The sequence below is a fragment of the Amblyomma americanum genome, chromosome 1 (assembly GCF_052857255.1).
Source record: "Amblyomma americanum isolate KBUSLIRL-KWMA chromosome 1, ASM5285725v1, whole genome shotgun sequence".
Taxonomy (NCBI): Eukaryota; Metazoa; Arthropoda; class Arachnida; order Ixodida; family Ixodidae; genus Amblyomma; species Amblyomma americanum.
The window spans coordinates 284,553,639-284,572,750 of NC_135497.1; the positions used below are offsets into that span (position 1 = coordinate 284,553,639).

At 47.6% G+C, this 19,112-nt stretch overlaps 1 protein-coding gene across 3 annotated transcripts; it reads left to right on the forward strand.

The window, feature by feature from the left end:
• Positions 1-456: 456 nt before the first annotated feature.
• On the forward strand, positions 457-11,787 carry LOC144097647 (uncharacterized). Of its 3 annotated transcripts, none has more exons than XM_077630309.1 (4): positions 457-563; positions 1,493-2,250; positions 4,819-4,935; positions 11,467-11,787. In XM_077630309.1, the coding sequence occupies exons 2-4, from the start codon at positions 1,530-1,532 to the stop codon at positions 11,667-11,669; spliced, it is 1,041 nt and encodes a 346-aa protein (XP_077486435.1). In that variant the 5' UTR covers positions 457-563; positions 1,493-1,529; the 3' UTR covers positions 11,670-11,787. The 3 variants fall into 3 exon arrangements, with proteins under 3 accessions (XP_077486435.1, XP_077486428.1, XP_077486441.1); XM_077630302.1 differs by having other exon boundaries at positions 1,517-2,250; XM_077630315.1 differs by having other exon boundaries at positions 458-597; positions 1,517-2,250.
• Positions 11,788-19,112: the final 7,325 nt, after the last annotated feature.

Sequence of the window (19,112 nt, forward strand, 5' to 3'; positions counted from 1 at the left end):
TCGCATAACCGCTCCAACAAAGCGCCAGGAGGGGTATTGGGGCTCTTGGATCTATGAATGTAAAGCAGAGAATCGCCTTCTGCATATACGGGAACCAACCGATTACGCTATCGAGTCATACTTTTAAGGCAGAGCTTTAGTGTCCCCTCCATTTTTTTCTAAAGTTGTATTCTGTTATATAAATAAGCGATTGTGCTCTTTATGGCGTCTTCGCTTCTCTTCACTGCAGCTACTTGGGCGTGGATGCCTGGATTAGAAAAAAAAAAGCCTCCCGGAGGGCTGGCTTCGCGGTGAAACATGTGGGCCTCTTGTTCTCCTCGACGTCCTAGTCGTCAAGCTCGCATCAAGGATACTGTGAGCCGAGGTAGCGGAATCACTGCGACGCGTAGCGCGTTCGGATGAGTTCCGGCAGCGCGCCACGCCCTAAGCTCGATGAGCGAGAAAGGAAGAAGAAAAGCAAAACGCAGGTGGCGGTGCGTGCAGTGGAATCGCACCTCGCGCCTTGACCCGGACGCCTCGGTGAATTGGCATCAGCTGGAGACCCGAAGGACACCGGTAGCCCTGTGAGTAGACCGAGACCCGGCCGCCTTCACGCAGGTGATGCAACAAGCGGTGCGACAGCGGTAGCTAGTACCGGGTATCTCAGATTTGACCCGTCGCGCGAGGCCCATTCTATGAGGATCACGGAGGCATCCTTTCGTGCGGGTTAGCTCCGAGACGCTTGGTCCTTCCTTTTAGAGCGGTTGAGTCGAGGCTACCTTCGCGTTAGTGAGCGTTGACAACTCTTTGTTGCCCAATTAGGCTGCGGATCACACAGTTTTTGACAAAATTATATGAAAAAATTGTCTCGCCTCAACGATCCTTTCGGTCTCATGTAGGAGAGAAAATGAATCCCCATCTAGGGAACGTTCCGTCGCGCTCCGCAGTGAAACTTTTGTGAGGGTTGTATGATGATGTTTAAAATAAGCGGGTGCTGCATGCTACCAGGCGCTACCTTTGGCTTTTCTTGTGTGCTCGCGGAGCTCTTAAGCTTAGGGCAGTGGAGGAAAAGCCCGTCCTCGCCTTTTTTCCTTGCTTTTGACCCCGTCCGAATCTTTGAGGGCGCCTCGATGCTCACGCCTTCGTTAAAACTGAGCGCCTCAGCCACTCAGCCGCCTTTGCGCATGCCTGTTGCTCATGTGTCGCTCTTTTTAGGATTTTTACTGCCGGTCGCCGAGAGATATTGTGCTTGACATATTATAGTTACCGCGTGACTTTACTAAAGCTATTTATTTTGTTTTGCCGGGGGGCGCCAAAGGTTTTGAGGCACCGGCAATGAATGAAGGGTGAGGGCCGTATGCCCTCGAAAGTGTGAAAAGCATTGAGAGATTTGAGAATATTAGCGTCATTTTGAGGGCTTTGGGCTTCTTTAACGAAGCTTTCATGCATACTTTGTATTCTGGCCTACCGAGAGACAAGTAATTGTCTTTGCGCACTCTGCCCTGACGCGCAGATTCTCGCACGTTGGTGCTCGCAGGAGGTGTTAGAGGATGAGTTACCCGTCGGGTCAAGCTTACCAGGCATTCGGTACCACCTCCAGCGCGGGCGGGCAGAGCTATCCATTTGGCCCCCAGGGCTACCAGACATCAGGCATGCAACAGCTGCAACAGCGGCAGCTGCAGCCGCAGACGCGGCAGGTGCCTCAACCGGGCTTCGTCGCGATTCCCAGCGCCCTGCAGGCAGCTGCCCTACAGCAGCAGCAGCAACAGCAGCAGCAGCAACAGCAGCAGCAGAAGCTGCAGCAGCAGCGCTACTCTGTGAGCAACCAGGGCTACTATCCGCCTGGAGCAGCCGCTGCCTACCAGCAGGCCTACCAGGCGGCCGCTGCACTGCAGCAGCAGCTACAGCAGCAGCAACAGCAACAAATACAGCAACAATTGCAGCAACAGCTACAGCAGCAACAGCACCAACTGCAGCAGCAACAACAGCAACAACTGCAGCAGCAGCAACAGCAGCAACAGCAGCAGCAGCTGCAGCAGCTGCAACAGTTCGCGCGTCAAGCGGCGGCGGCAGCGGCCTACCAGGGGTACCCGGCGCAGGCCTTCGCCGTGCCGCCGCAGACAGGCCAGACTGCCTACCAGCAGGCGCCCGGCTACCCAAGTTCACGAAGCTACGCTGCTGTGCCGACGACTTCCAGTTCGGCCTACCCGCAGAACCCTGGGACAGGCTACACGACCACTACCTGGTCGTCCAACGCTGCCGCCACTGCTGGTTCGTTTGAAACGGGATTATGCGGGGCGCTGGTGTTGCGGCATTACCGCGGGTATCCTGCGAGCGCGGCCCGCACAAGAAATTCTTTGGACAGGATACTGGGTCTACACTCTATCGACTGTCTCAAATTTTTGTGTGTGTAGGGGGGGGGGGGGGGTTCACGCGTGTATGAGCTTCATTGCCGCTTCTAACGAAAGCTGCCTTCGTATTCATGCATCGCTAGCATGCTGGAAGCTACAGGAGCGCGCTCGTTATAATACATGGAACGCCGCTGGTGGCACGCGCTCGAAGTATGGCTGACTACACTACAGCAGGCGCTGCTTCGTTTTCAGATTTTTTTGTCTGATGCATTTAATGAAGGCGTACATTCCTCTCGGTGCGAGGTAGCCGGCTAGCGGAGGTTGCGTGCTGGTGGCTAGAATTGGGTTTCCAAGACTGGAAAAATTTAGCACTTATATGCAGAGCAGGAAACGATAGTTTATGGGCCCGTTTAATCGTAAGTAAAAAAAATTACTTGTAATTACTACTAGCCGGAGCGCCTTGTTTATTTCTTTACTTCTGTTTTTCACTTATTTAGGATTTTCGTGGCGTATTGCGTACAGTCAAACTGTGGAGCACGATAATCAGAGAATATGGGACCTTGACTATTTTGCTTCGTGTGTTGGCGTGCTATAGAATTAAGCTTCTCGCGAGGCAACGGTTTTTAATTGGTGTGGTATAATTTTGCATGGGGCTCTCTCGTGTTTTGTAAGTACATCCTCGATGCATTCGCGCCTCACCACGGCACAGTTTACCCAACGCCATACTCTGGCTTGATTGCCGTGCCATTGGTTGGGCACATTACCTTGCAGAGTCACAGGTAAATAATCATTTGCATAGGCAATTAGTCTAGGAAAATTGTAACTGATACATAAAACAAGTCGTGGGTCTAATTCTCTTAGTTTGCAGATGAGAGTAAAACCAATTAACCATTTTAACTGCATCATTTTTTTTTGCCAGCCCGAGCAAGCAGCGTACGTGTGGGAACGCAGTGACACTGAATGGCGGGATCAGTTGATTTTCTTATGACGCATTCAAATCAGCGATCCGGAGTAGAGTTCTAAATCCGGAAAGGAGCATGAACTCCGTCCCTCTAAAAAAACTCAGGATCTGATAAAATAGCCAAACGAAGCAAACTTTTCGTTTCGCAGAGGAAGAAAAAATAGGAAATGCACCGCGGATCACTGATTGAAATGCACCTTTAATGTTAACGATTGTTAAGCGGGCTCCCAGGCTCCTTTTCGTGCTCGTGGTTCTAACGGACGTAATTCGTTCGTGATCGCTGATAGTAGGTGCGGCGGAACGCACGCGTGCATCCGACGGCTACCTTTCTGAGAAAAACGCCTCAGAAACGAAGAAACGTCTCCTTCAAGGCGAAACGTTTTATGTGCCAGCTGGTTTTACAGCCTCGTGGAAAGGATGACACTGTGTCGCATGAGGACAGGCTTGGTTAAAAGCCTTCAGGCCATGCGGTTTGCTTTGAAGCTGTTTTAACCCGGCTTTAACCGGGCTTTTCGAGCTCCAGGGGCGACTGCGCAGCAGCCTTCGGGGAACGAGGAACGTGCAGGAAGCCGTAAGTTGTAATCGTAAGTCGAGTGCGCGGGCTGTGCTGCCCCACTGAGCCTGACCCGTTACAATGTGTTGTAACTGGTGAGGAGCACCTTGTACGCAGTCAGTGTGCGCGCAGTCGCTTCGTTTCCTTTAGTCAGATGTGAAATTCAAGGACCAAGCGAAAAACATCCCTCAAAGGTGGCTCTCCAGCCAATGGCGTCGACCGATTGTCACGAAGTTGCGGTGTATCCGATTTCACGGAGGCATCCAGACAACTACGATGTCACACTCAATAAGGGACTAGCCATGACGTAATGACAAACTCTCAACGTCATTGCCTGGATGGCCGCTTTTTAAGGGTGTTGTTTTTTAGTTGTATCCGACCATTGAAGTGACAACCGTGTGACAGCTAGTTTGTATGGTAGTACATGTCAAAGGAGGAATCCCACGTTTTCAGCAGGTCGTGCGAACGAAAGGTGTGTGCTTATGGACGAGCCCTTTAGACGTTCTGGTAATGCAAATTCTGACATACGTATATTCGCAACCGCTTAAGTCTGATAAAGCGAACGTGCTGCTCACTTCAGCACATAGCGCTGGCGTCCACCATGCAACTGGTGCGCACCATTGAAAAAGAGGACGTGGTCAAACCTTTCGGAGAACATGTCTCGGAGTTTTCGTGATGCCATAATTCTTTAGTTAATCTCGCTTCTTCCACTGTGGATCTTTCTGTGCACATTCTCGCGACTGCGACATGTCTCTCGAGCAGCTGTAGTAGCATTATAAAAACATGCCGTCTGGCCACGTGGAATTCTGCAGAATAAGATGGCCTGGCCTTTGTTGATTTCTGGAGGTAGAAGCAGGCGACAGTGACGAGGTGGCTTGATTCCGAATGTTAATCGTCCCTCTACAGAACGTAACCGCAGGGCAGCTGGCGCGCGACGCAAACTCGCAAGACGCTTCTCTCCCCGCCCCATGCAGACAAGCAGTTCTCCAAAAGTCCATGGGCCAATTACCAGCAGGCGGCCACAGCGTGGTCAAACCGGTGCCCCTCACCGGTGAACGCTGACACCAGCCGCCAAAATTACTACCCATTCGGTGAGCACCGCCGAATCTCTTGCTTCCTCTGCTCTTTTATTATAGCCAAGTTGTGAATACGATATATATAGTCGATCACTTTCTTAGGACCACCCCATAAGAATGCACGGGCTGTCGCAGAGGTTGTGGATTGGAGTGCGTTGTGGCGATTCTGCGAATAGCTGCAAGTGGTCAAGAGTGGACACTTTAGCTGCGTTTCAGTTCCTGCTTAATACAGCATATCTTTGAATAAGTACAGCCGCGGTCAAAAATACGCGGCCCACGGCTCCGGCGCAAGGAGCGGCTGCGGGGCCGCACCGCGGCGCTGCTACCTACGTCGGGCGCTCAGTGCGAGGGTGTAGAGAGTGACGACAAAGCTTCGCCCTCACTCTTCCCTGAGCACGCCACACGGCTGATGAATGTTAAGTGCAGCGTTCAACTGTTTCGCGGCTGACGGTCCGTACGAAAGAGAGCTCTGCAATGCGTGCTGCGTGTGACTTTCATCGCCAACTCGGATATCTCGTATTCCCTGTGCACAGACTGGCTACGGCAGGCGCGCGTTCTGCAGTTCGACTAAGCGCGTCTGCCTGCGACGAGTCCGAGTTCGGTTCGCATTCCATACTTACGCGCGTCTCGCGTTCGTGTACGCCGCACTCCAGCGCCCGGTGCTTGGTCGGGTTAACTTTAATTAGTAGCTGGAGCTCGCTCCTTTAAAATTGTTAATTCAAAGCTAGAAAAAATCTAAGCACGTTCCTGTTGCAACGAAATTACGAGTAACACACCACCAGAAACAAAACAGGCCTTCACCGAGTTCACAGACCGGGGTCCTGTCGCGACAATAACTTGTTCTGCGCTATTTCTTGAGCACCGTAATGCCCTTGCACGAAGGCTCACCACGCATGGTCGCGCGGGACATACGAGAGCGAAGCAGAATCGAGGCGGCAACGGCGAACCGCGCGCACTCCCCTTCAGCAGAACGCCTCACTTGACAATTATCAGCCGTGTTGCGTTCCCAGGAGGGAGTGAGGGCGAAGCTTTGTCGTCACTCTGTGCACCCTCGCAGCCAGCGACCGACGTAGCCCGACGGAGGTAGCAGCGCCGCGGTGCGGCCCCGCAGCCGCTCCTTGCACCGGAGCCGTGGGCCGCGTATTTTTGACCGCGGCTGTACATATAAGGCGAGGACAGTTAAAATGACGATACACACACTGGGGCTACTTTCAACAATTCTGGGGCGTGGTTCAAAGCGAAAGTAGAGCAAAAAATGGTTGAAAGTGGCTCATAAGTGAATACCGCCCTTTCTATTGTCCTCGCCTTCTGTGCGCTTAATCAAAGACGTCTTATAAGTACGAACCAAAAGGCGGTTAGAAACAGATTCCACGCACTGCACCTTGCTGCAAAACAGCTATACGGACGACGGACCAGCCAAGGCAACTCGAAACCGTCGTCGGCCGTAACTGTCCTCATTGTCAAAGCGCGCAGCCTTGTGCACAAAATCGAACAGTCAGAGGCGCTCGTGGTCGCCCATGCGCGTGATATCTACCTGACGGAGACATGACTGCACGCTGACATTGAAAACCACGAACTGGTTCTCCCGGGCTATGCCATTGTGCGAAAAGATAGAGCATCTAGAGGCGGCGGTGTTTCTTTTGCTCCTGAGACAAGGCATGAGCTACTCAGTAATGCCAGATGTCCCAGGTGTAGAAGCGGTCTGGTGTAAGATCCAAACAGGCCGGAGCCACGTCTGCGTTGGCGCCGTATACAACCCCCCCCCCTCCCCCAGGCTGAAGTGTGTTATCTTGAACAGCTTCTAGACTATATGCGCAGGCACATGGTGGGAAGTGTCATAATAATGGCAGGAGACTTCAACTTCCCAGACGTGAACTGGAGCTCTTTTGGGCCCATCGAATGTTACAGACAATATCTTGCTCAGTTTTCTGTTTATCTTCAACCTAACCCAAATTGTTTCCAAGCCTACTCGTGTGCGGGGCACTTCAAGTTCCATTTTAGATCTTTTTTTCGTCAGTGACTAGTGCTTAAAAGGAAAGATTAATGCTGATATACTAGAAGGGTTATCTGACCATGATATGGTTCTGTGCACGCTATCGATTACAAATCAAATTCTCCAACGCATTACTAGAAAGCGCGTGTACGTAACAAAGCAGATAATGATGCCATTATGACTTACCTTGCCCAGGAGTACTACGATTTCCACGAACTCCTCACGGAGGTGTCTGCTAGCTTTGATGAATTCTGGTTACAGTTCAAAGCATGCATGTAATGCACTGCAATTTGTTCCACATATAATAAAGACTACAAATAAAATAACCCGTCGATTATACGTGAAGTGATCCATTTAAAACGCAGAATTAAAGTGTTAAGGAAATGTAATAAATTAGGCCCAGTTCCAGATTACCATAAAAAAGTGAATTCATTAAACAGAGAAAGGAACAAGCAGCAGCACTCAAACAACGCTTTTTCGGTGCAACGCTCAGCAATTTTATCAAATATTCGCCCCAGAAATTTTGGCGCTATTAGCAACAAAGACAGCCCCCAGAACCGTTGTCACCGACGGACGGACGGAAACAAGCTGAAGCGTTCGATGCCTTCTTCCATTGCGTATTTACTCCTGATAACGCCACCATGCATGATTACAGACCAGAAATTATGCAGCAAAGCGATGCATTAGGTGCACCAGTTTTAACTGAAGCAGGAGTGTTCTCGCTGCTGTTAAATTTTGAAGACAAAAAGTGCAATGGCCCAGACGGCATCCCAAATTGCTTTCTTAAACGTTATGCGTAACCTATAACCAAATATTATTGCCTAATTTGCAATAAATCAATAAGGGAACAATGCCTCCCAGCGGACTGGAAAATTGCAAAAATAGTGCCTGTCTTAAAGTCCGGAGATACTTCTTGTCGGTCAATATATAGGCTGATTTCTGTGACTTATACCTGCTGCATAATTTTAAAACGTATAATTTTGAAATTTCTTGCGCACTTTGTCGAAGCAAATAACATCCTTTACCCTCACCAACATCGCTTCAGAAGTGGTCTGTCAATCGTCACCCTACTTGTTGAGATTCTACATGATTTCTGTAAAGCAATTAATGACCAAACACAAATAGACGTAATTTTTCTGGACTTTTCAAAATCCTTTGATCGTGCCTGCTATGCAAAATTGCTTCAGAAACTCAAATATATTTTAGGGGATGAGTCAGTTGTGCAATGGATCAGCTGTTATTTATCTGACCACCGCCAGTTTGTTAAATTCGACGCCCATACTTCCCAAACAGTGCCAGTCCTCTCCAATGTACCACAGGGCTCCGATTTAGCGCCTATCTTGTTCCTCTTGTTTATAAAGGACATAGCTGGTCAGGTGGATTCCAAGGCTAGATTATTCGCAGACGACTCCGTCCTGTATAGAGAAGTTCTGAACCGACCAGACCAAATTGCTCTCAACAAGGATTTTGATTTGATAGCCCAATGGAGCACGAATTGGCAATTGGCCATAAACATTAACAAAACAGTATGAATGTCTATAACAAAAAAGAAATCTAAGATCTGTTTTTTGTACGGATGTGACAGTACGATCTTCAAGACAGTCAACGAGTACATGCACTTGGGCTACGTACGTAAGTACATAAGTACGTGAAGTGGACTATGGACAGCCGTTTCATTAGCAACCTCTGCGACTACCTTAGCGCAACGGTTCTTCACTCCTTCTTTTAACTATCGATCCCGTGCATTCCTCCCCCCCCCCCCCTTCCTTTTTTCAACTTATACCTCATGGCACACTTCTCGAATAAAAAAAAAGTACTTGGGCTTCGTGGTCTGATCAGGCCTTGGAAAGTCAGCTGAGGTCGACTATGTGGAAAACATAGCGACGCTGAAGTTAATGTATCTGAAACGGGCCCTGCTGTACTCTACGAGGGAAGTCAAATTTTGGCTTATGTGATGTGTATTCGCCCGATCTAGGAATATGCGAACATGGCATGGTTTTCGTTAGTCCAAAATCAAACATCTACGCTCGAAGCTATCCAGCGCTAGGCCACGCATTTTATCTGCAACAGATATCGGCGCACGGACTCATCGACACAGATGCTGACCGAGATTGGGCTTCATACACTAACCAGCCGTGCGATGCTACAACGTCTGAAAATTTTGTACCTTATCTTGCATAGCGACATTAAAGTAAATCCTGATACCTATATTTCTTTCAATACTTCCAGAGAAACCCGTCATAAGCATCAATTCACAATGCAAGAACATTTTTGTGCCAATAATGCATACAGTTCGTTTTTCCCGCGAGCTGTGCGTGACTGGAACTCTTTAGATCAGAGTGTGGCCTTGCAGTGTTAAATTTGTTGAACTTGTTGGCAATTCTGTACTGTCAACAATTAGGAAGTGATGTCATCACCAATGCTTCTTTCTTTTACTTCATGTGTATAAATGTAGGTCTGTGATAATGTGAGCGCGTGAATGTCGGTATTTTAGAGTTTTTTTTCTCATGGGCTTTCCTCTTTTTTGTGTAGTGGTCATCGCATACTCTTGTATACAAATGTCCGTTTGGCTGTATGAGCAATTGTATACGGGTCCTTGATCCACCACTCCTGTAAAAACCCAAAGAGGATTGACAGTATCTCCAAATACATAAATAAAATAAATATTCCAGCTTGCCCAGCAGACAGCCTTGCTAAGTTCAATGTAGCATTGACGATATGGTTTAAGGGGCTTAACGAGGAATTAGATTGGCTGGTTGACAGGTACAGCACTTGTTTAGTTTTCAGGGCAGTGCGCAAGCCTAGAGTAAACGCGTTCTGGTTGCTCTTGGCAATTCCCATCACTGCCCACAGCGATAATGTGAAGAGCAGCGCCACATGCTCATATCCGATGAGGCTGGATACTCGCTGTGTATGCTGGTATCCTTTGGAATGCCGTGCACGTGGAGGTGTCAACTTTTTCAGCTATACTGGCTTTGAGAGTGCTGACGCTCTTCGTCGACGCGCAAATAAGCATACGCGTGGCGCGACTGAAAATTCCCCTTAAACAACCGAGCAAGCCTTGTGGCACCACAGTGGCTTCGTCGTCACTTATGCTCACCAAACCTTTGGCGTGGACAGATCAAGGGCTTGAAAAAGCAGTGTTTCAGGGTGTGCAGATGCTTCTGAGGATTGGATGCAATGCGAAGGCCTAAAATATAGCGTATATTATCTGAAGTAACTATACTTTGTAGCTTACCGGTTTTACACGGTTTCAAACTATGAATTTCGATACATATCTGTAGGCACGACGTACAGGTATACTATATTTGGGTTAATTAACAATGCCACTTCGCATCAGCGTTTGCTTCTGTGGTCCGAAGGGGTTTGGTTTGCTTTATAAGGGTTTAACGTCCCAAAGCAACTCAGGCTATAAGAGACGCCGTAGTGAAGGGCTCCGGGAATTTCTACCACCTGGGGTTCATTAACGTGCACTCACATCACACAGTACACGGGCCTCTAGAATTTCGCCTCCATCGAAATTCGACCGCCGCGGCCGGGATCGCACCCGCGTCTTTCGGGCCGGCCGCCGAACGCTATAACCAATCAGCCACCGCGGCGGCTGGTCCGAAGTGGTGTTCGCTGAGGATCTCTGCAGTGGTTTGAAGTTCGACTGCTTTGCGAGGCGGTTTTCGCTACTGTGGGCCAATCGGAAGGAGCCCAGTTGGAGATCAGTTTTCTCGCCGAAATTTTTGCTGGGCCTGTTTGTCCTTCTCTCCCAGCATCAAAGTATTGCTTCTGGTAATGAACGGTACTGCCGTCCTCTACTGCGCCGTCCTAGCATGGAAACCGTATAGTTTTGGCAGCAGTGAGCACCATCTGTACTTGTGGCGCATAAACAATTACGCATCTTATGCGCTATTTCTTTCATGTGTTGGTTCATGTGCAAGAGAACCAGCCCTTCACTTTCTGACACATTATTCCGGTTACGAAGTGCATTTGTGCCCCAGGGTGACAAAACTTTCGTTATTTTACGTTTTAAAAGTTTTTCTTTTGAAGCTGAGCTACGCAGCAAATGATAAAAACAATAACGACTTTGTCAGTTATGGAGGAATAAATGCATGCTCAAAGTGAGAGAAAGAGCAGTGCTTGCTGCTATGGCCTCGAGAGACTCACACCACTATATACCTATAATAATCTTAGTCACTTTGGGACGTTAAACCTTATAAACCAACCTAAAGTGTGTGCCGCTTCAGTGAGCACAGGCTGGTTCTTCCCAACAAACCTATCCGAACTATAGTTAAGCTCGGCTTTTACGATGGTCTGCTCGCAAACCTGTTTCTTTGTGTAGCATTTACTGCTTCGGGCTTCCTGGATACGCTTGGGGAACAGCTATCGGCAGAAATTGACAAACGTAGGATATAGACCTGCCGTCTCAGACGCACTGCCTTTTAACGCCACCCGACTGCCTGCAGTTTTCATCAGGCTTACTCTTGCCTGCCATGTGTTATCGCCCCGAAACTGTACAACGTTGCGGGCACTGGTTTCATTGTGGCTCTCATCGGGCATTGCAGGCAACAACTACCAGAGCACCGGCTACCCTTCAGGAAACAGTTACCCTTCAGGCAGCGGATACCCTTCAGCCAACAGCTACCCTTCAGGAAACGGCGGCGCTGCTCCCTCTGCCTCAGCCGGCTATCAACTTCAGAGCTACCCACAGGGCTTCCCGCAAGGAGGAACCTACCAAGTGCAGACGCGCTATCCCCCGGCACGCTAATCAAAGCACAGCCTTCCTGGGCCCAGCACCTTTGCGCCGAAGAGGACGCCCCGAAGAGTGTGGCCTGAACTTTTGACTCGTCATGCTCAAAAATTAAAAGTAATTTCCAGGAGTCCAAGAGCGTGCATTTTTTTTCACAGACGGCAGCACCACCTTCTCTGCATGCAGAAACACATCGCAGGTGGTACCGCTATAGGTGTGGCCGACATTTCGCTGCGGTTAATTGATTGTGGAGTGGGCATGAGGGTAGTAAAGGCACACGAGTGTCTCACTGTACACACTTGAACCATGTCCCGAGGAAACAGATGAAAGGAGGGGTAGAGAGAGTCCACTGAGTGCAGGTATACTGGATTTAGACCGCTTGGGGTTTGACTGCACTAATCGAACACAAGGCGAGCATTTTTGAGACATGAATGCCTTTGGCGTCTACATTTTCACATATACCCATGTCCGCTATTCCGCGCCCGTCCATCTGACTACATCAATAACCTGGTCGTAGCCGGGCCCCTCACCTGGATAACAACATTAAAGCCAATCTGGATAGCAATTCTGGTGCACGTGACTAGTGCACTGATGTTTTCGAAAGCGTACACTGTATACATGGCCACATGTAGCGCGCACAGATAAGTGGTCGCGTAGGTTCGACGACAGGTTGTCCGTGTTATCCAGGATAGCCAGGAAAAAGAGGAAGATTGCCCTTGTAGAATACATTGGCTTAAATGGCAGTTTCCAAAAAGCAGCACAGGAAAGTCGAGGTGACCTGTCACGTCCGTGGTGTTCATGTCCGCGTACAGCGGCGGAGGAACTAACACAAGAATTCAAAAGGCGCCCGTTTTCTGTGCGATCTAAGTGCACGCTGAATGACGTCAGGTGGTCGAAAGAAATACGGAGCCCTCCGCAGTATACGGCATTTCCTTATACTCTACGTATAGCTTTGGGACGTTAAACGTCGCTTATTGTACTGTGTATGTATGTTACCCGCATAGGATTATACGATGAACGATGAGAGAGAAATACATGATGAAGAAGATATCTTCATCATGTATTTATCGATGCTATATAGCATCGATAAATGCCCTGACTTTAATGGCAGTTCAGTAAGAAGGAGGAGACATTGTCAACGTATTTTCAGAGAATTAAATACGTTACTGCCGTAGCCTACCTTAAAGTTAGCGGAGACATGATAGCAGAATAGTGCATTTAACCTCTCGAAATGCGAGCACCGCTGCGGTTCCTGTGGATCCAATATAGGCGTGTGGCGTGGTAGTTATCCTGAGGCGTGCTGTGCATTTCACATTATGCTTCAAACCCCATCAATGTTCGAAGGCGATGCTCTGAAAGATTCGCGGGTATTGCGTGAGGCATTCTATCCTTGAGTATATATGGGCCAGCTAGGCTCATATGACCTGCATATGATAGGCTTACCGAAGTATGTTTCTGGACATGCAGACAAAATCAATAGTGCTGGTGTGGACTCGGGGAAAGTCGAGGATGTACCACATTATGGGCGTGTTGCGGACCTTTCGAAATCCGAATTTTTTGGTGCGTTATTCTAACAACTGTAAAAGCCTTGGAAAAAATGTAGCTTAATGGCCGTGATTTTTCACCAACTAAGATGAATAAATGAATAGACAATACAGCATTTAGCCCATCCACATGGATCATGAGCGCTAAGACGGCTGTCAATAAGACAATTACCGTCCGTAAATGACAGAAGGGTAGTGCAGATGGAAAAGGACGGAGGAAGACATACACACGCCATCGTGCGCAGTCTAAGGTTTAGTCGGCCCCACATTGAAAGATGCGAGCCCACAACTGAACGACGCACTTCTGTTCTCGCGAGAAAAAATAGAAGAATAAAGAAAAATATCTAGATCAACATACATATATTGCTGTCGAAAAGATTATGCGAGCAGGGAGCGTGGTCCCTGTCAAGCGAACAGCCTCGTTGGCTTTTTGATACCGCTGACAGCATCACCTTGAGTGAAACAGATAAAAAAGGATTGATTGATGGTTTGAGTTATTTATTGATTAAATGATTGATTTACTTATATTAAGATAGACTGCCACTTTTCAAGCTAGGCTGAACGTGGTATTCGAAAGTCAATTTCTTGCATTGCTTAACATGCCTGTTTTGCTACAAAACTTCACCATATTTTAGATCGCGCACCAGAAGCTGACTGCATTTTTCTTGTTTTCTCTAAAGCATTAGGCAAGGTATGCCATCGTTTAATATTTTTAAAGCTAAGTCAACTGAGTATTGGCTACAATTGCCTGAATTGGATCGAATACTTTCTTCTTAAACGATCATAATTCGTTTTCTATAACAAGTATATCTCACTTTTATGTGAGGTTTACCTGGGTGCACTTCAAGTATCAGTGGTTGGGCCCCTTTTGTTTTTTATTTACGTTAACGACCTCCCTTTCATTGTGCCATCTAGCATTCACCTGTTTGCTGACGGCTTAATTGTTTTTCGTGAAATCAAATCAGTCGACGACGATCACCTTCTTCAACGTGATCTCTCTAACATTTTTCATTGGTGTAAAGCTGGCTTGTGGAACTCAACACTGATAAGCGTAGAATTATGCGAGTATAAAGACGCGCGAACTAAATAACGATCACTTAGAAGCGGCCACTTCATACAAATACCTGGGTGTCCTCAATTGTATGAGGCATACTGAGTACATTACTAACAGTGCTAACGGCATGGTGGGCTACGTACGCAGTAACTTTTCTAATTCCCGTGTTCCTCGAAATTGTTACTTTATAAAACAGTAATACGTTCTAAACTGGAATACGCCGCCGCCATAAAGGATCCCCAATATGATAACCTCATTACCTAGCAGGGGCCGGAAAGTAATAAAGCTGCTCGTTTTACCTTGTCCAACCTTAACAGTATCGTTAGTATAACAAGTACGAAAGTTACCCTTTCTTTACCCCTCTTAGCACCCCGCCGGAAGCTAACTGGTCTGAGAATTTTTCATAAGGTGTAGCATAGTCCCATTCTAGGTGACGCCCTTATTTCCTCTCCCAGATGCGTGCCACACAGCATTGATCGTCAGAAAGTTGGAATTGAAACATGCTACTCCATATCTACATTTCAGTCTTTCTTGCCTCGATCACCACGCGAATGGAACCGCCTTCCTGCAGAAACTGCGGACATCGGTGATAACCAGTATTTTTGAACTACACTATCAAACGTAATTGTGCAACAAGAGAATGAAAACTATTTTGTTTTGTATCATTCATTGAATTTGTTTGTTTATTTCGTTATTTGTAGCTGCTGCCCTTTTTAATGCCTTCGGCCTTGAGGGCTCAATAAATAAAATAAAACCGAAGTGCATTGCACTCTGCTTGACCTGGAGATAGCGCACGCGGCAATGCAGCAGAAACAACAAAAAAAGGAAAAACATTCCCTTTGACCCAAAGGATCTCGGGAACAAAAAGTTCCCCCACTGGCAGCGCGTCACTGCCCAAGATCGCACGCTTCGGCGCGCCACTTGTTGGTATCCTATAGTTGACGCATGCGCTCTGAGCCTGCTGGTTCGTCGCAAAAAGAAGCGAGTTCCTTGCACCCATAAGCACCTACTATGCTTCAAAAACGAGATGAGCTGTCCATAATAGTAAACGAGGTGAGCTGTCCATAATAGGTAACGAGGTGAGCAGTGCATAATCACTGACTGAATTCGGTCATGAAGGAAGAGGAAAATGCGTTTTGTGGTGTTGGCGTCACAAAATAGCTTGTGGTGAAACAGACTTCTTTAATCTATAGCTAATGCTTTCCAACGAGCGTCATGTGTCCACGTACGAGAACGTGCGCTAGTACTGTGAGATCTGTACGAAGATTCGGCCAGGTGCGATAAAGGGGATCGCGAAAAGCCCCGTGAAAGCCTTGTTTACCGAAAGCAACTTCAACATCATCAGTGTTCAAGGCAGTGTATTGAGTATACTTTTGAGTCACAAACCGAACGAAAAAAATTGGCAGTGGCTAAGCTCGGCTATGACAGGATATACGTAGCGAGAGGTACGTCTACGCTCCAAGGCTGATTCTTGTGGTCAATGTATGTTTAGCAAAGAGAGACATTGGGCTCCATCTCGACGGTTATCGGTCATCTATTGTGCCCGACAGTCCGGAATCTCCGTTTGGCAAGCCGCTCCTGTCTGTTTGCGCGTCCTCAGGATCCGATTAGTTAATTTACTCTTTTCTATACAGCCATTAAGCAGCGGCTGGACTCTCCTTTGCATCAATATGAAACGTTGTGATACAGCAACCCATTAAATCTCGGCCTTTTATACACCATGCTGCGCATGCGACGCGCGGTTCACGTGGTAGAGCGGCGTGCGGCGAGGTGACGAAGAAGCACGCGCCGCACCTGTGGGGTTTCTCTGGTTACCATGGTATCGGCGCATGCGCAAAACTGTTCATCTGTGTGACGGCACGAACTGCTCCGACGGTGGAGCGGGTGCGCGGCCGTGGCGATGGCGAAGCGTACGCCGCACCTGATGCTGCTCACCGGTAGCCGTGGTGACGGCGCATGCGCACAACTGGCATCTCCGGACCACAGTGAAATGCTGGACTGGCAGCCAAGTGTAGCTCTCCCTACAAAAGTCACGACAGGCTCTCAAGGAAGCCACTGGTCGACTAGTTCGCCGTCTTTGTTAGTCGTATAGGAAACCAGAACACAATTATTTTGTTGTGGTCACGACCGAAAGTCGAAATTCTGCGGGCATCGTACTGCGCCTTTTTTTTTGCTGTTTCGACGAGGAATTATTGGCACATACTGGATTATTTTTCGTATCTTCATATACCTTTGCGGCACAGCGCTCATGCTTGTGGACGCGAGTTTTCAGAATTTTAAGTGAGTTAGCTCTTACTACTTGCATTTGCTCCTTTCGCATCCATTTCTACGTTCATTCTCAGATTTCAAGTTGGCGGCTAATACACGTGATCATAGCCGTAACAACACAGGTCCGCAAAATCTGATACCCCATTTACGTGACCGCGCGCGCAGTTATCGGGCCAGCACGGCGGCCGGATTACATAAGTGCCATCTGAGCGGGCGCCCAGACTGGTGCCACTTGGGGTCGCCATTGGTGACAAAATTGGGGACCACCCGCTTGGCGCAGAGAGTTCGGAGGGGTAGAAACGATTCGGGCACACAAAGTTGTTAGTCGGGTTAAAGGGAGTGTGAGCGATTCGTACCGACGACCTTTTTTCCTCGAAATCATATTGGGAGTGACCTTCAGAGGGCCGTGGCGGGCGAACTAGTGGTCGCAGTGGGATGGCAGTGGTACGAAACAAATTGTCGCTTCGTGATATACACGTTGGTACTCTGAATTGTCGAAAGCATAGGGGAAAACAACGTAGCTGACGCTCTAAATTTGATATCGCATTCGCGTATCATTCGTTTAATTTTATTTCGTGTCGTCCAGAGCCGTCTTCACGCAGTCAGCGATGCCTTCTTTATTAGAAATCGCTGCTGGACAAAATTGTTGGACCACTTTGTGCCTAGAAAAAAGGATCGCTTTTGAATATCAAGAAATTAAGATGGACGTCACGAAGTTCCACGGTGCGCCTCTGAAGACCTGTCTCGCGCTGTAACGTTTTTCTTTCATACTGTTGAATGTTTTACTGAAAGATATCTGATTTCATTGCGAACGCAGCTTAGGATGGCAAAGAAGATAATTATTTGGGGATAAGTGTTTTTTCCAAGAATATAGGGCACGATTACATGAGCGTGAAAGAGTGCGCCATGCGTGAATTCATAAAATTTTTGAACCATTCGTGTTATTTTTGAAAAATTGGTGGTTCCAAATATAGGCACAATATTATTCAGATTTTTCTTTATAGTGGAACATAAAGCGTGCCTGAAAAATGCACGTGCGAGTGAAACTTATCCTACACGTGCTTAAAACCAACTCCGTCTAGAGAAGGCCGCGCAGTTTGCTTGGAAAGCTTTTTTTCTTTAATCTGCACTCACGCAATGTGGTTACTGAAGCAGAATTCGCCTTGAGCTAAAGAAGGCTTCTGAAGTGACAAAAGTTGCGTGTTTCATACACCGAACAAGGTGCGCTTCTCTATGCGGCCCAGTGCTTATTTGGGAGTAGTAAAGTGAATCTCAACTACCGCTTCTTTTCATGGTGTCTTTTTTATTGTGGTTGCGGTGGTCGCATGTGAGATTAATACACCGGAGTTGCACATGGGCCGTGAGAACGGCCGCAATGGAGGGCTCCGGAATATATTCAAGCACCTATGATTCTTTGATGTGTTTGGCCGCCGCGGTGGCTCAGTGGTTATGACGCTCGGCTGCTGACCCGAAGGACGCGGGTTCTGTCCTGGCCGCGGTGGATGCATTTCGATGGAGGCGAATCTAGAGGCCCGTGTACTGTGCGATGTCAGTGCACACTAAAGAACTCCACGTGATAAAATTTCCGGAGCCCTTCACTACGGCGTTTATCATAGCCTGATTCGCTTTGGGACGTTAACACCCGTAAACCATAAACCAATATTTATTTATTTTTTTATTTGTCACATACTGCCGACCAAATACGGTCCAAGGAGGAAAGGCACAGTACAAAACAATAGAGTACAAAACTTCGATCTTGAAAAAAAAAACATAGTTGACGATTAAACCAGTTCTAAATAGGACGACCAACACCTAAGGAACGGTAAATAGACCCAGGATGAAAGAATCACAACAAAGCGCGTCATAGTCAGCGCCACTCGACGGTGGAAATTAATCATTCAAGGCAAGCAACAGAGAATCATGAGACAGTGCGTTTCAATCAGTAATCGTATTAGGAAGAAATGAATACTTATAGGTATTCGTGCGGGCAAAAATGGGTTCTATGTAGTGTTTATGCTTATGACGAGATTTCTTAGAAAACTTTTCCGTTAAGAAATCCGGGAGGTCTACGCCTTTCTTTGAAAAATACAAACTACCAAGAAATATAATTCGAGCCGTTTTTCTTCGTTCTCTTAAGCATTCAAGCTTTGCTTCATGCAAGATAGCAGATGGTGAGTCCCGGCGTTTGCAGCGGTTGTATACGAGACGCGCGGCTAGCCTCGGAATTTTTTCAATTTTTTCTATATCTACCGTCGTGTGAGGGTCCCGCACAATACTAGCGTACTCCAACGTGAGACTTTCTAGCGCTTTGTGCACCTTTCTTCTCAGTCCACTTGACAATCTTCATAATTTGTGTTTCGGGAAGGCTAATTTTTTACGAGCTGAAAAGCATATGTTATCGATGTGCGCCGTCCCTTTAAGCCTCTTTGTAATTGTGACGCCTAAATACTTATATTCCACTACTTGTTTAATCCTTTTGCCGCCCATGTTATGCGAAAAGTCCGGTTTTTTTCTTTTATTAGTGACGCACATATGCATAGACTTTTCAATGTTAATCATCATATCCCATTTATCACACCATTGTGCTAGTAATGG

Bases quoted from the DNA above. Each gene is read 5' to 3' on its own strand.
- LOC144097647 (XM_077630309.1), top strand. From the start codon at position 1,530: ATGAGTTACCCGTCGGGTCAAGCTTACCAGGCATTCGGTACCACCTCC. The intron at 2,251-4,818 runs GTTCGTTTGAAA...CGCCCCATGCAG, and splicing joins CAACGCTGCCGCCACTGCTG to ACAAGCAGTTCTCCAAAAGT. The intron at 4,936-11,466 runs GTGAGCACCGCC...CGGGCATTGCAG, and splicing joins CCAAAATTACTACCCATTCG to GCAACAACTACCAGAGCACC.